This window comes from Leishmania infantum, chromosome 8 (assembly GCF_000002875.2).
Source record: "Leishmania infantum JPCM5 genome chromosome 8".
Classification (NCBI taxonomy): domain Eukaryota; phylum Euglenozoa; class Kinetoplastea; order Trypanosomatida; family Trypanosomatidae; genus Leishmania; species Leishmania infantum.
Window position 1 is genome coordinate 358,072 of NC_009392.2, and position 15,902 is coordinate 373,973.

The 15,902-nt window shown below is 62.4% G+C and overlaps 3 protein-coding genes across 3 annotated transcripts; all 3 read right to left on the reverse strand.

Moving 5' to 3' along the window:
• Positions 1–1,356: 1,356 nt before the first annotated feature.
• On the reverse strand, positions 1,357–7,722 carry LINJ_08_0850 (conserved hypothetical protein; the record flags this gene model as incomplete). The annotated part of the gene is made up of 1 exon (XM_001463385.1): positions 1,357–7,722. One exon carries the CDS (start codon positions 7,720–7,722, stop codon positions 1,357–1,359), a length of 6,366 nt encoding a protein of 2,121 aa, XP_001463422.1.
• Positions 7,723–9,016: 1,294 nt separating this feature from the next.
• On the reverse strand, positions 9,017–9,631 carry LINJ_08_0860 (conserved hypothetical protein; the record flags this gene model as incomplete). The annotated part of the gene is made up of 1 exon (XM_001463386.1): positions 9,017–9,631. One exon carries the CDS (start codon positions 9,629–9,631, stop codon positions 9,017–9,019), a length of 615 nt encoding a protein of 204 aa, XP_001463423.1.
• A 4,330-nt stretch (positions 9,632–13,961) lies between these two features.
• On the reverse strand, positions 13,962–15,821 carry LINJ_08_0870 (putative protein kinase; the record flags this gene model as incomplete). The annotated part of the gene is made up of 1 exon (XM_001463387.1): positions 13,962–15,821. One exon carries the CDS (start codon positions 15,819–15,821, stop codon positions 13,962–13,964), a length of 1,860 nt encoding a protein of 619 aa, XP_001463424.1.
• Between the last annotated feature and the right edge of the window lie 81 nt (positions 15,822–15,902).

Consider the following 15,902-nt stretch of genomic DNA (forward strand, 5'->3'; position numbering starts at 1 on the left):
CTGTGTATTTTGTTGTTGCTGTCGTGCGTGCCGTGGACGCGAAACCGGTTAACGTGCTCGTCGGCGTGCGTGCGCACGCAAAACGGGAATGGAAACCGAAGCAAGAGGGTGACGGCTGCTGTGTGGGGAAAGGAAAAACGTCGAGACGACTGCGTCACGCACGCACGAGCGGGATAGCCGGATGGCGATGGTGAGGCGGTAGGGGGGGAGGGGGAAGCGGTGAAAGCCCTTCGTCGTCTATGCACAAGTGTAGATCACTTCCTTTTACGTCTATGCGCGTATGCGTGTCTGTCTCACAATGCGTACGGCCAGCTCGGGGCGTGGGTGTGGAGAGAGCCGGTGGGGCAGGGGGGGGTGCGTGTGCGGCAGAGAAAAGGGCTGCGCCTCCACCTTCCTCCTTGTCTTGTCGATGTGGTAGCGGCGATACGAGTGATGGGCGGCAACGAAAAAAAAAAAAAGGTGGAGCGGAGACACAGGCACGCGCCAGATAGAGTCCCGTGAAGAATCGGGAGTGTGTGCGTGAGGACCTGTGCAGGCGCGTATGCGGCGCCACTGCTGCGTGTGCGTGCTTTACCTGCTGTGCCTCAACCCTCTTGTGCTTTTCACTCGCCTGCGTTGACCACCTCACGTCTGTTCACTGCGCGGATGTGGTGCGTGAAAGCGCGGCGAGGGATGAGGCGGCAAGTGGAAGAGAGCGAGAGAGCGCGGTTTACGCATGTCATATAGATGTGTGCGTGCGCGGGAGAAAGCGAGTAAGCGAGAAGGGAGGAAAGAGGAGGGCAGTCAGTGAAAGCGTGCACAAAGAAAAAAGAAGGAACGTCGAGCGTCGCGGCAGCGACCGATGCGCACACGTGCATCGCAGCACCAGGAAGCGAAGAGTGAGACGGGGAAAGGGAGGGGGAAGGGGGGGGCGGAGAAGTAAACCGCACACGTACACACACGCGCAGGCAATCAGCAGGCACGCGCGGCTTGTGCGATGGCGGGACGACCTGATCGGCCACCTACAGCCTCTCCCCCCTCCCTGTCCACCGCCCATCACCTCCGCAAAAGTAATGATGCACGCCGCGTCACGCGAAAGGATAGAGGCGGAGGAGAACGCTACTCATCATCTTCCTCGCCCACCCGCTCCAAGTTATCCTTGCCTTATCAGTGCCCGTTGCATGGTAGGTGAACGAACGGCATGCCGAGAGCTCGCCCTCCCCTCCCCTCCCCCTTCGGCATGCGTGCATTCCTTCCTGAATACCGAAGGGGGAGGGGAGGGGAGGGCGAGCTCGCGGCATGCCTTAGTCGCATTATTAGAAGGCATACCTGGCGCGTCGCGCACTCGCCCTCTCCGCTGTTGCTCGATATCTTCTTTTACGCCGACTCGTCGTAAGCCGCCCTCTGCGCTGCTGCACCGCTCGTGTTGCTGTCGATACCGGCTGGCGCACTCGAAGCCGTCGTTGATGGAGTAGCGGGCGACTTCCGCTGCTGCTGCTGCTGCTTCTGCGGACGACCACCACTACCATCACCGCCGCCTCCGCCGCTGCGCATCCGCTGCGTTGTGCCGCTTCCCCACGAGTCGTACTCCTCCAGCAGCCGCACGAGTGTCGGCGTGAGTCGCGGCACGAGCCCGCGCTGCATATCGCTAAACGACACAAACATAAGATCGAAGGCGAAGGACATGTTCGCGTAAGGCGATGCGGCCGCGTCGTCCGTAGCGATGTGTGGCGGCGGCAGTGGCCGGCTTGCGTCCGCTGTCTGCTCAGCATCCCGCTCCCATTTGCTGCGGCCGCTCTCCTGCCTCAAAGCCTTTGATAAAGCTTTTCCTGCCAGCCCCTGCTGCTCGCCAGGGCTGCTTGACCTTGGCGCACTTGCGCTCGCTAGGCCGCCGCTGACATGGTCGGCAGGGTTCTGTGTCTCCGCAGCAGTCACCGCCGACGTCGCGGCCACCGCGGCGGAGGCTCGCGTGCGGCGTTGGCAGACGAGGTCCGCCGACCGTCCCCCCAGCTGCTCCTCTGACAAGCCTGGCAGTTTTGGGTAGCGCTGCGAGAAGTGATTCAAGACGATGAACTCCGCCCGCACCGCAACGCCGATGCGGAGTGCCTCGGGAAGCGTCGAGTGCTTCTTGCGAACCGCCTCGCCTTCGAACCCGGGCCCGAACGTCGCTTCGTGCAAGAGAATGAAGACTGGCGAAGAAAGCGACGACGGCGACGTCGAAGTAGGCAGTCGCGGTAGCGCTGCTTCTCGAATCCTATCCATGCTGCCGCTTGCGTTCGCCTTCGCCACGAGGGCCGCCCTCCCCCCCTCGAGAGCGCTGCCTGAGTCGGCTTCGTCAGGCACGACCCCATCCTGGATGGTGAGTTCGGTGTAGTCAGCGCATCTTGGCAGCCGACTCGGCGCCGACGTGGCAAAGGCCCAACTGCGTTCTACCAAAAAGGACGACGGGCGTGTGTCACCTGAGAAGAGCAGCACACGAGAGCTGTCAGGGACACGCGAGAGCGGCTCTTGGCTGCGCTGTCGTCCAGTCGCAGCCTCAGCCGCGTCTGGGTTGGCCGTGCGGGGTCCGCCGTCCTCCGCCGCCTCGCCACACACGCCGTGCATGCCCTGCTCCTTCATCAATGAGCAGAAGGGAAAACGCAAGAGAAGCGCGTGGGCGTTGGCGGGGTGATCCACGGTGATCACCTCCGCGTCCCACCAGATGTTGCCCTTCACCGATGCTGCCGCTGCCTTCATCGAGGTGCCTGCCAGCGGTTCAGAGGAAGATGGCAGGGGCGAGTCGGAGGGGGGCTGCCGCTGGTGGTGCCGGATGCCGACTGCGATGGCCTGGTTCCACATAGTGAGGTGCGCTTGCAGCAGCGGCATCGGTACAACATGCTGTTGCTCTGGCTGGTTGTTGGAAGCGTGAAGAGCGTGACGGTCATGACGGAATCGATGCGTGAACGATGCAGCACGACGTGAGTCTACACCGCCATCACCGACAGCGTCTTGGTCGCGCTCCGTGCCATCCGCACTGTCTGGAACGTTGTTGTCCGCGACGGCGGTGGCCGCTTGGAGCTTTTCCTGGCGCCCGTGCGGCGCAGCATCGCCCTCTTCGGCCGCCAGCGCGTCGGGCCACCGGCCCTCCCTGCGAAGGCCACTGAAGGATGGCGGCATCAGATCAAAGACGCACTCTTCATGAAGCCATGTCGTGTAGGGTGGCGTGCTGCCCCAGGCGTCCATCATGAACGCGTAGACCTCTGTCGGGCACACGATAAGTAGTTTTGGCGCCGGCGGCAGCGCGGATGGGCCGCGTTGAAGGTATTCATGGCGCAGCGTGAGGAGGGACATGAGGCCGAGGTGGTGGTCGGCGTGCGCGTGTGATATGAAGACGAGTACAATGTCCAGCACAAACTGTCGAAGACGTACGTCCGCATCATCCTCGAACTCCGTGGCATCCTCCGCGGAGGCTGCGTGGGGAGAGGACGTGTAAGTCTCTGCGTCCTCCGCGTGGTCGCCGGCACCCTCGCGCCGGTCCCTGCCGTTCACTCGATGGCCGTCAAGTGTGGCGTGCATCGGTGACGCAGTCAACGAGCAGCTAGGCGGACGCTGACTACATGCGCTACCGCCACGGACTCGCCCGCAAAGGGAGGCGAGTTGCCCGGCACTGCCCTCGCCAAAGTCCAGGATAACCACCCCACGTCGAAGTTGCTGCGAACCCATCGTCAGCGGTGCTGACGAACAGCGTCGTGGCACAATCTTCTGTGAGCCATCGATGCTAGCTGTGGCGGGGCCGCGAGAACAAGTGGAGGAGTCGGACGAGCCAAAACCAAGCACGGCATCACCCTCACGTCGCGCGCATGTGGCCTCGCCCGCGGGGGGTCTGGCAAATGTCGCCGACGGTGTATCCTCTGCCACTACCGCTGCAGCTCCCGAGGCATGAGCGCTATCATCATCGTGAAGAAGAGGCTTGACAGGGCAGTCCCCTCCTGGAAAGCAGTAAGCGGGAAGGTGTAACTCGAGGAAGGTGCCACTCACGTTTCGGTACTTGCTGGGAACAGCGGAGCCGGTGCCGAGAAAGCCCAGTGCGCCACCGCCCATGCAGCCCATACCAGTGCTGGGCACGTCCACGCGCTGTTGCGAAGCTGCGAAGCCGCCGTGTCTGTCCACACGACTCTCCGTCGGCGTCGAGGGCGTCGCAGGTACTTCTCCAGCCGCTGCTACGGCGGCGGCGGCGGCAACGACGGAACTTGTCCTGAGCGAGCGCAGAAACGCGGTGGAGAGAAGGGCTAGCGCAGAGGCTGGCGTAGGGTATGGAAGCAACGATGCGACTCCATCCACGACAGCAGCTCGGCGCGGTGGTGCTGAAGGAGGCCGAGTGCGAGCTGCTGCTGCTGGTGGTAGCACTCTTGGAGTTGCTGCATTTGCTGTCGAAGAGGAAGCACTAGCATGCACGGTGCAAGCCGGTGCTGACGCAGAATCACGGCTCGAACTCACCTGCCGCTCACGCTTGCGGGGAGCCGGCAAGTGAGGGGAAGGCACTGCAGCAGCAGTAGCAGCATCGTGGCCCAAAGAAGCATTGACGGTTGATGGTGCCTGCCGCACCGGCCCTGCCATCTCTGCCCCCTGCTGTGCTTGGGTAGCCTTCTTCGCTGTGGCGTGCTGTTTGTAAGGCAGCTGCAGCGTCGCCTCAGGAATGCACCGCAGCTTCAACGAGTAGGGCCAGTACTCCACAACGTCCTCTGCCGAGGAACTACTCGAGTTCGACACGCTTGGCTTTGCGCGCTGCGCGCGCACCGCACTACCGCTGCTGGAAGCCTCCGTGGAGATAGCAGCCCCTGCTGCTGTGCCGCTACGAGCTGCGCGATCCTCAGTGGCGTTACCAGCACCACCAGCTCTTTGCGTCAGCGCTGTCGCCCCCACAATAGGAAAGAGGGAAGGCGCGAGGTGGTGTAGATGATAGCGATGAACGAGCGCCGTCGGGAAGGCTGTGAAGTGCCGCTGCACATAGCTGGTGAACAGCTGCCATGTCTTGTACCGTGGCAGTTCTGCCTCCGGAGGGGTCCCGTGCGGCAGCGGCGGCGGCGGGCGGCACCTGTGCGCCTCCCCGATCCACGCAGAGTCGCTCTCGCACTCCCCCCTCTCGCCCATCTCCGCGTCACCATCAGCAGTGTCGGCCATGTCGTCAAGAGTGAAAGAGAGCGACGGGGCCAGCGATAGCTGCACCGCTGAAAGAGATTTAGAAGAGTCCTGTCGCGGCGGCGAAGATACGTTCTTAACCACGACCGCGTCACCACCCGCCTCGACCCTCGCCGCCACCGCCTCTTCTTCGCCGTGATCCGCTGCGGCGCAGACGCGCTGATGATGAAGCGGATCGTGCTGGCCAGCTACATCCGCGAATATGTACGCGTTGTAGGCGGCGTAGACGCCGGGTGCGCCAGCTTCGCGGTGTAACGACGGCGGCAGTGTCTTCGGCCGCGCCTGAGCCCTGTCCTCACGCACGAATGGCGAATGGAGCAGCGCGTTGTGGCGGCAGCGACGCTCAAATTGAGCAAAGTACGACGTGGGCTGCACGTGCACGACGTGTCGCACAGCGAGCTGACGCGGTCGTCGCCTCAGACGTGGCTCCTGCGAATGAGGTGGAGCTGCCGCCGTCCCCTCGCCCACCTTATCGTCCTCTTCGTAGTAGTACGCGAGGTGAGGAAAGTACTCGCGCAGCAGCCGCTGCAGCACCCCATCGCTATGCTCCCCTACCGCAGCGTTGCAGCAGGTATTGTCGTCCTCCTCAGCTTCCCTGCACGCGGCAGCAGAGCTCCTCGAAGGGGATTCCCCATCGCCACCGACGGAGCTGCCTAAGAGCCGTGCGACTGCCTCTCGTACATCCTCAGGTCGATCACCGTCCAGCACAAGCGAGATGTATGCGTGCCTCGTTGCCGCGGTGGGCCGCATCACCTGATGAGGGTGCACCCAGCGTTGCGTTGGGGTGGGTAATTGGTCGTTGGTGTGCCCAAAGGCAACGGTGGCATTCTGCGAGGGCGGCATGGATGCGGCGGACGTGTCCGCCACCCCCGCATCCGTGTCTGCCTGCACAGACATCCCCAGCTTGAGCTGGCCGTACTTGGGGCCCGAGCGGACACCTAGCGCGCGCGCCTTGGCGGCGTCGAAGCTCGGCCCTGGCGCCACAATGATCGCGTAGCCGAAGACGACATCATGGCTCGTTGGGGCCGTGAAGGACATCGTCGACCCTGCCGTATCTGTGTCTGCCCTTTGGTCCGCTCTCTCGATATGCCCTGCAAAGTACGCGTGACGCAGCTGATGACGCTGCTGCTCGTCTTCCGGCATGGCGGACGGAGACGTCGGCTGTAAAAGGCTCATCCTCGCATCGCCCGCAGCGGCTGCAGCTGTGGCGGCGCTCTCGCTCTCGCCACCTCTGCGGCCACCCGATACGCGAAACGTCACAAGCAGACTCTGCGGGCTGAGCGGCAGTGTTGCATGAATGAAAGGCGACAGCCCCGTCAGCGGCCTGCCCGGTTGCGCGCCACGTGATGCTGTCGGCTCCCCCACCGTTTCCACAAAGTGCAGCTGGTTGTTCCCTGCGATTGCAGCCGCGCTCGTGGCGTCGACACTGTGGCCGCTGACGGCAGCTTGATCCATCGCATGTCGTACCAATCCGTGGAGCTGCCGGAAGACCATGGGTCGGTACTGGAAGTAGTGGAAGCGTAGAGCCGTCAGGAAGCCGCGCAGACCAGCCGACGACAGTGGCGACGGCAGCTGTGCTCCTGGCGCAGCAACCGCTGAACCTCCCGTTGATGAAGTCGCCGCTGAGTCGCCAGCACACGGAGATCCGCAAGCGTGCGCATAAGCCTGCTCACTGTTGGAGTTGTGGGGCTCGCTACCACCATCGCCGTTGCGCGTGCCAGCCCGCGCGACGCCCTCCATATGAGCGGGCTGCGGTGGATCGTCCAGAGCCGCACTTGGGCCGAAGAATGTGGCATGTCGTGCACCGGCATCGTTGATGGTGAAGAGCATGCCAGGCAACCCCATCACAGCTGACGCCGCGCCGACAGGCATCTCTAACGCCGTCGTGTCTGCGGGAGCGTCGACGGCGTCTGCTGATGCGCTGCCGTGCTGCTCATCTTCGACGGAGCTGGCGACATTGCCCGACGGAAGCGGATACACGGCAGTCTTCGAGCTGCTCCACCGCGTGAAGAAGAAGCCTCGCACCTTCTTGAGCTTGATGTTCGCCTCCGAGCTAAACCGTTGTGTACCCTCTGGACAGTTGAAGAAAATGTAGCCCTCGCTGCCACTGAAGCCGGTGTCTGCCGTCACGTGCGGCGTTGACGCCGTTGCTACCGCTGATGGTGACACGGATGGTGAAGGTGGCTGTGGGTGTAGGAGTTTGGCCGTGTGGAATGGACCAGCTCGCGGCCACGTTGGTCGCTTCGCCGTGAGGTACGAGGACCAGTTCCACGACGAGGGCACTGCAGGCTCGGCTACCTCACCAGTCGGGGAGAACTGGTGAAGTGTTTCGTGAGCACTTGCATTCACCGATGGCACAAGCGTAGGAGCGGGAACGGTCGCTTCGGCATCAACAACATAGCTGTGCCTTGAGGCTGGCGGCACCCCCCCTGTAGGGGGGCCCGACCCCGTTGCAGAGGAAAGGGTAGACGCATGCAGAGCAGGATGATCAAGCGGGCCGTAGTAGCAGCATCCACCGTACCCGTTCGGCGTGTCAGAGCCAAGTAACTGAATGTAATGCAGCATGAGCTGGTTGTGTAGATGGGGAGGGAGAGCGAGGGGTTTTCGTCGTAGCGGCGGTGCTGGTGATACTTCTCACTACCAAGAAGGGTAGGGACGGGGGGAGGGAAAGTCGTGTGGGTGCAGCTTCTGCCTACGAGCGACACAACGGAAGCACCGCCTCTGTCTGCTTGTCGCTCTGCTTGCTCGTTTGGTGGTCTGCCTGCGTCCTTTTCTCTGTGATGCGTTGCCTGCACGGGCATTCCGTTGAAGCACACACACACACACACAGCACCGCACAGCACAAGACTTGCCTCAGAGAGCAACGGAGAGGAACATGTAGAGAGGACACACCACGTGTAGAGAGAGGGAGGAAGGGGGAGTGAAGAAAGAAATACATGCACATACAGTGTACATATGTAGGTAGATATATATATATATATACGGTGTATCATATACGTATATATGTGCGTTGGATGGATGCAGCACACACACACACGTGGCGAGAGAAGGAGTGAGGGAGGGGAGTGGAAACTCTACAGCACCACTACAACGCATATGGAAGGGGAAGAGGGGAGGAGGGGTGGTGGTGGTGGTGGCGAGGGAACAGATTGGCGCGGCCTATACGGATGGCACTGTCACGAAACGTCCTCAGCGACACGCACAGACTGGCAGGCGCGCAGTCGTCTCAGGCTGTCCCTCCCTCCATCACCACCGTCACCATCACCCCTCCGCCCCCTCGCTCCCGGGGAGGAGCGCTACCGCCTCTACAGAGCCCCTGCACCACTACGGGGCGCGCCAAGGGAGGTGGATAAGCAACGGTGCAGGCAACAGAGAACAAACTTTAAAGAGGCAAGCAAAGACGCATCCACCACACACGCGCAAGCCGCACCTTCGCCCCACTCCCGAGAGAGCGTGTCGCCCATGTCGTGGCACTAGATTTTCTGTGTTCATTGTCCTTCGCGCCCTCGCCAGCTACTGTGAGCGCAGACCAACAGAATCACGATCATCGTCAGACCCATCCACGCGCGGACAGCGATGTAACAGAAACTACGTCCGAAGCAGAGCTTGCGATATACGCGGCCCGGGCGCAAGCACGCACACGCACGAGAGGAAGAAAGGTTCGCGAGCGCTTCGAATAGAGGTTGAACCAGATTGGATCACTGCCATCGCCGCCTATAAGAGCACTCCCCTCATCCATCACGAAGCAACAGAGAGGGGAAGGCTGAGGAAGCGCGGATCGACGCCGTGAGAGGGAAGACGAAGCGGCAACGCTGCAACGCCCCAAAACCTGCAGCATCGCCTCTGCCTGCCCGCGTCGCTACTTCTTTTCCGCATTCGCCGAGCCGCTGTCTTCACTGGCACCCGCCGAAGATGCCGAGGGCGGAGCAGCAGCATCCGCTACCGCGCCAGTCGCCTTGCCGTCGCCATCCGCCTCCGCCACTTTGCCCGCTAGGCCCTCACTCAGTAACGACTCAGCGTTCATTGTCACCCATGACGGCAGCATCAGCTCCACACCGGCCACCAACCGTGGCAGCAACATCATCTTCAAGCCTAATGTAAACAAGCGAAACGCGGCCTCCTGCGGAATGCGAGGGACTTCGCGGGTGAGCATGATAAGCGCCTGCGCCTGCCGGTCCCATGCGGGGTAGTACGACCGCGATGCCCCGCCACGGTAGAAGTCGCGGCGAGCGGACCAGAAAGCCTGTTCATCGCCGTGCACTGCCTCGGCATCGATGAGGCGCGGGCACTGCCCCGGGTCGCTCTTGTACGTTGCAAAGTACGTCGGCGTGTAGTCGACCGCAACAGCCGAGCGCCGCTGGTGCGTGCGGCCACCACGGCGGGTGAGATAGTCGCGATGGATGATACGGAGACGCGGGGAGACGAGGCGGCTGACCTTCGCCATAGCCGTGGCCGCGGCGCCTCGAGAGGACATCGGCACTCCTATGGCAAAACAACATGAGAGAACAACAGACGAGAAGGCATGGAGGGAGTGCTTAAAAGGGAGCGCGGAAGAGAAGAAAAGAAGGGCGGGCGGGCGGGCGGTCGACAAGAGGCATTTGCATCAGGAGACCGATCTTATTTTTGTTTTTCCGCGCGGATAACCTCCGCCAGGGTGCACGAGGCCGGCGCCGCTCTGCCCACCGGCCGGCCACACGCCCCATCGCCTGGTGCGTCCCCGCCCCTCGGGGGGCTCGGCCCCCACACCCACACACATCAGTGCGCCGTGTGAGGGCCAGGTCGGATACGCGCGGGTCACGTGGACGCCCTGCCCACCATATGGGTGATAAAGACCTACTCACAGCCGCAGGTCGCTCCGAGGCAGCGCCACCCAGGACCCCGCCGCCGACATCAGTGGCAGTAAGCCGCGCTCACCTCTCCACGTCGTAGGTGCTTGGCCCTGTCACTACCAGAAGCGGTTCGGCATTCGGCAGGGGATGCGGGGCTGCTTGGCGGCTCCCCACACCACCACTACCACCTAAACACACACAGAGATAGGGCAGACGGAGAAAGAGATGAAAGCCGAAGAAAAAAAATCCGAAGACCGTGAAAAGGAGGAGAGGCTGCGCTTCACAAAGTCACCGAGACGGTGATGTATAGTCAGATGGGGTGGGTGCGGGTGTGCGATGGACGTCACCGCGCACCGTCGAGGTGACTAAACAGCAAAAAAAAAAGGAAGGGCAAAAAACAAAGCCCAAGTACACGTATATAATATGTAATATATTCATACATGCATAGCAGTCATCCGGCGGAACAGCTTCTCCGCGAGGGCAAAGTCCGGCGATAGTGCCTTGCCTGGCAGCCAGCGCGCCACGATACACCCGATCGGATCGCATACCTTGGCACTACGCCCGCACCCGCCCATGGCACAGAGCAGCCGCTTCCCATAGACACTCTGGATCAGCGACATCCCAACTACCGTCTCGTCACAGATGTACCGAGCACCTTGGAAGTTGGCATGCACCGGCGTGTTCGCCGCCAGGGGCGAAGCGGTGTAGACCTCCGCCAGGCTCGCACCTAGTGCCTGCACACTCGGAGGCGTCGGTGAAAAGGTCTTCACTGTCTCGCACCACTCCATGGCCCGCTCTAGAACCTCCGCGCCGGCGTTCTTCACTCCGGTCAATCAGTTGAAGTTGTGGCTCATACTAATCGGCCAGCCCGCCCTGTGTGCCTAGTGCCGTGGCGGAAGGGCGTAGAAGTGGTCACCGCCAAGCACAGACGTGAAGATCACGCGAGTGAACTCGAGACTCGCCTGCGCATTCTCTTTCTGGTCAGCGTCCCCGTGAGGCAGCTGCAAACGAAGAAGGATCACGGCCACAGGCATCCGCGTCAGCCAGTCCGTCACGCGCACAGCACTCATCCTTCTCAGCGGCAGGCGCGGCAGCAGCAGCGGTCGCAACACCGTTCTTCAGCACGGCGACGAGGTCTAGGGCGGCGCAGATGTCGCCACAGTCAGCGGCAAACAGCGACCCATACAAACCTGCACGAAGTGTAGAGGTCGATCTCGGGCCTCGCCTCCGTCTCGCGGTGCGGCGGCACACACAAAGTCGTTCAGGTGAGCCCGTGAAATCGCCGGCTCTACTCGCCGGCAGATGCGCGCTTCATCAAAGTACTGGCCACACGCAAGCGGGTTACAGTTGTTGTCCGGCCCCACAGCGGAAACGCACAGCGACAGCTAAAGGCACCGAGTGTGCGTCGACGCGGTGCTGGCACGCATGCCGGCATCCTCCGCAATCACATCCGAGTCGTTGACGCTGGACATGATGGTGGAGAGAGTAGGCGGCAAAAGGAGGGGTGTGTGTAGGTGTGTATCGCTGTGTGTGCAGCTCGGAGTGTTGCTGTGCAAGCAGTGCGTCGGCACAAGAAAAGTGCGGAGGTGATAAGTAGAGGGCGGGGAGGGTGGGCTGTCGTGAGCGGCGGTGTGGGTGTACCCGCTTCGCATCCGCATATGTGCATGGAGGAAAAGAAGAGCAGGAGCGGAAAGACGGTTCGGCGAAGGCGGGGAGGCGGAAAAGATGCGAGGGAGAGCAACAACAGGCGCAGCAGAAGTGGGCCTGTCTATCAGGCGCACGAGAACTGGTCATTGTGTGAGGGGAGGGGAGGCCGTGAAAGAGCTCAGCGCCCACCCCCCGCCGCCGCCGTCGGCAAAGGGCGGCGCCAGCGCGCTTGAGAAGGCACGAAAAGGAAGGAAGGGTCAGCAGAGAACCTCCCGGAGAGAAACATCAGGTGCGAGAGCGCTCTGCCGAACGTTGCTCTGGCACACAGCGCTGTCGCAATGCTGAGAGGAGCATCTACATCGATCGCTGTAATGATGGCGATCATGCCGATGCGTGCGCAGGGAAGAGGGGAGAGCGGTTAGGCGGGCGCGCGCCGGGGCAACGCAAGAAACCTACAGCGCACAGGCACACGCTCATCTCCCCATCACCGCGTCACCGCTCAGCTCTCGTGAAACGATAAGCGTGCAGCGCCCTTCCCTCTCTCTGTGTGTCTGTGCGTGGGTGCATGTGTGCGCACGCGCCTTCCATCCGTACAAGAAGGAAAGGGAGATCCCTCCCTTCTTGCTTTCCCTGCGGGTGCTGCTGATGCCGTTGTCGTTGTTGCAATGACCCCCGTTTTGATGAATGGTACATGATGGCAAGAGTGTACAGAAGACGTATAGAAGCTCGCAAGCACTCACAGGGCGAACAGTATCGACTCGCCTCACCCACTCCACCCCCACCGCCCTTCCCTTCCCCTTCTACATGGTGGAGAAAAAGGAAACTAACAACGTCGTCTCGCTAGCCCCCTCGCTTGTGGGCAAGGCCCACACGCCCTACACGCACATAGAGAAGAGCAGATACGACTTCGCCGAATATACAGACATGATGCACGAGGACCAGACGCCCAACGCCACAAGCATCCACAACAGAGGTGTTGCTCAGCTGCAGCAGTGGGGCGCACGTGTGTATGTGGTCCCAAAAAGAGGTATGGGCGAGAGGGAGAGAGAGAGAGAGAGCAGCGTTGCATGGGTTCGAAACGGGTGGGCGAAGAAGGGAGAGGAAGTGGGCGGTGTGTGGTGGTGCATGGGAATGCGTGCATCGAACGGGTCGCACAAAGGAAGCAAGGAAACGGAGAGAGACGGGCATTGATGTCGATGCGAAAAGATACGAGCGACGCGCACGCGCGCACAGGGATGCAACAAAAGACGACGACGCCGACGAGGGAGGGGTAAGATGACTTCAAATCCAACGATGTGTGTCATCGTCATGACGCAGACGCCACATGTTTGGTGACGACGAGTGAGCAGAGAAGAGCACGCATACACGCACGCACACACAGACACACGCAAGCACACGCAGAGAGAGAGAGAGGGGGGCAGAGAGAAGCCAACGCGCAATGCACAAGTCGGGTCTGGGGCGTAAGTGGTCGCTGTCTGCGCGGCCGAAGACGTACAGAGGAAGAGGGGAGAGGGCAGGCAGTTCTAAGAACCCCATGCAAGTCGAACATGGATGGGAACCGGTGCCGACGTGTCTGTCGGTGATGGCGAGGGAGAGGGGGGAAGGGGAGAGGGGCGAAGCGTGGAGAAGAGAGTCAGCGTGAGGTCGGATGGATGCGACCGGCACTCCAACTCGCACAGAGACAGAGAGACAGAGTTGTGTATACGGAACATAGAAGAAGAAAGGCGAGGGAGGAGAGACGGATGTTAGTGGCGATGTTGGCAGGAGGCAGGTGCTTGCGAGAGTCGATCGGGCGTGCGCGCGCGGCAAAAAAGTGTTCGCGTGCACCGGTGAAGCGAACATGAAGAATATCTCGCGCGAAATACCAAAAGAAAAAGAGAGGGAAAGATCAGCGCACATGTGCATGCCTATACATGCGAAGAGACGCGTCGACGTCAGCCCCTAATCCTGCGTGCATCTCCCTCCTGCTCGAATTTATGAGCGCAGGCGGGGGAGGCACGCACACGGTCGCAGGAAGGGAAGGGAGGGGGGACGAGGAGGTCTGCCTCTCGCCGGCAGTGGAGTACTAGAGAGAGGCATGGAAAGAGAAAGAGAGGGAGAGGGGGTGTGCAACAAGGCATGTCTTCGAAGAGAATACACACACGCGCACTGGCACGTGCCGAGGAGTCGCGGGACGCACGCACGCATGCATCAAGGACACCATGCGGCGAAGTTGGGTATATACCTCATTCGTCTCCTACTTCGATGCACCCTCCTGCGTACGCCGCCCTCCATCGCCGCTTCTTTGTCCCGTCTTCGCTTGTCCGGGTGCACGGCAGAGAGGGGCCCTCAGCCCACCTTGATCAGCTCCGCTGCCTCCACGTCGACTGACTGCGCGCACCAGGACAGGATTTCGAGGCTTTGCGCATCAAGAGTGACCTTGGGCAGCAGAAGCCCCTCCACGCCGTCGTGCTGCATCCCGATGAGGGAGCCGCAGGTGAGGCAGGTGTAGAGGACATGCAGGGCACTTTGCCTCGTTGCCGCCGCGCCGCCTGTGAGCGTAGACCCTCGTGTGTGAGGCGCAGGTTGGCGCAGCGCCGCCTCCTCCAGCTGCAACGGCGCTTCGGCTTGAAAGCAGTGCCTGTAGGCTCGGACGTTGGCCTCGCCAAGTGCTGCTGTGGCTTCATCGCCCGCGTGTGCGCCGCTCCCCGCTCTCGGGGACGGGGGCCAGACGCCGGGAGACGGCGCTGGTGGCGGTGGGGCGCAGCAGGCATTCATGCTGCCTTTCCACTTTGCTTCTGCCCCCTTGTTGTGGTGCAGCGGCGCCTCCTCAGCCTTGGCACGCAGCGCAACAGCAGCAGCGGCGCCGGCACCTGCGCTGGGCCTCTCCTTCGTCGACCACTCGCCCGGTGCATTCGATGGCGTGGGCGAGGGCAGCAGCGCCGGCAGCCCATCGGCCACTTCGGGTAGATGCAGCCACTCCACTCCATGCATGGAGCCTGTGAATCGGACGCAGGCGTCACAGGAGCACACAAAACTGCCGTAGATCATGGAAAGGCAGCCGCGAGAAGTCGCGGCACGACCGCAGAGGCAGGACGTCGTGAAGTGCACGTCGGCAACGCCCTCGGCCTCCCCCACGCAGGCAGCGGCGTCGGTGCCACGCATCGTCCCAGCCAGCAGCGCCGTTGAAGGGAGATGGCGGAACACCGTGCCGGCCATCAACGTGGGCTGCAGGGCATCGATCTTCTCGCTCGTGACATGGAAGGTTTTCTTCATAGACTGTTGCAGGAATGGTACCCGCCCTGAGAGGCATGAAGCGCTGCCAGCCTCGGCCGGTGAAGGTGGTGGCGACAGACGTTGCTGCTGCTGTTGCTGCGCTGCGGCAGAGGCGGCCTGTACGGCATCGACGTCCAGCGCAGTGCCCAGCGCATCGACAAAACTCTGCGTGACGCTTTCATCACCGTCCGTGTCGTCGCCATCGCTGCCGCGCCTGTTGGCCGCCGGAGAGGCGAAAGCGACCCTCATGCGCTGCACTTCTACTTCGGCTGCACGCGGCTCGCCAGCCTTTGTGCCACGGCCTCCATCACGCAGCGGCTTTCCTTGGGATGCGGCGTTGCCGTTGGGTTCGTGGGTCGGTGCGCCCTCCGCCACCCCCGGCCGATGGGCACCTGCCTGCTCTGCATACTTACTCAGCTGATGGCGCGGCGTGGCGGGCGCAGACGGCGACGTCGGTGGTTGCGGAGAGGGAACGTGGGCGTCCGCCTTTGCGCCGACATGCTGTGGTTTTGGCACGACGCCGGTCTTGCAACTTGTGTCGTATCGGTGTGCGCGGTGGCCGCCCTGACGCTGTTGCCGCAGAACACTGCGCTCTCGCCAGGAGGACAGCTCCGACAGCACCGCGCTCAGCTCGTCTAATGCTGGCGCCGCGCCGCGAGCGGACGATGGCGGCGCAGAATTCTCGTCGATCTGGCCACCGATGTGCCGCCGCTGTGGAGGCGCCTGATACGGTTGGCCACGTACTCCTGGCGCGCTCAAATGGTCACCGCGGGCTTGCCGCGCCGCATCGGCGTTTCCGGAATTGGGCGCCTGCTCGGCGGCCGCGCTGTCGCGCTGTCGGGAGAGAGGCGACAGGTTGGTGGGCAGCTCTACGGGGCGGCGCTGGTCGACGGCGCCTGCATCGCGGAGCGCCGCTGGGAGCGGTGGTGGCATGAAGGCCGCCCGCGAAGGCGCGGCAGCTGCCGCACCCGGGGATGCACCACCCGCCGAGGGTCGCGTGGGCGCCTCCCTGCC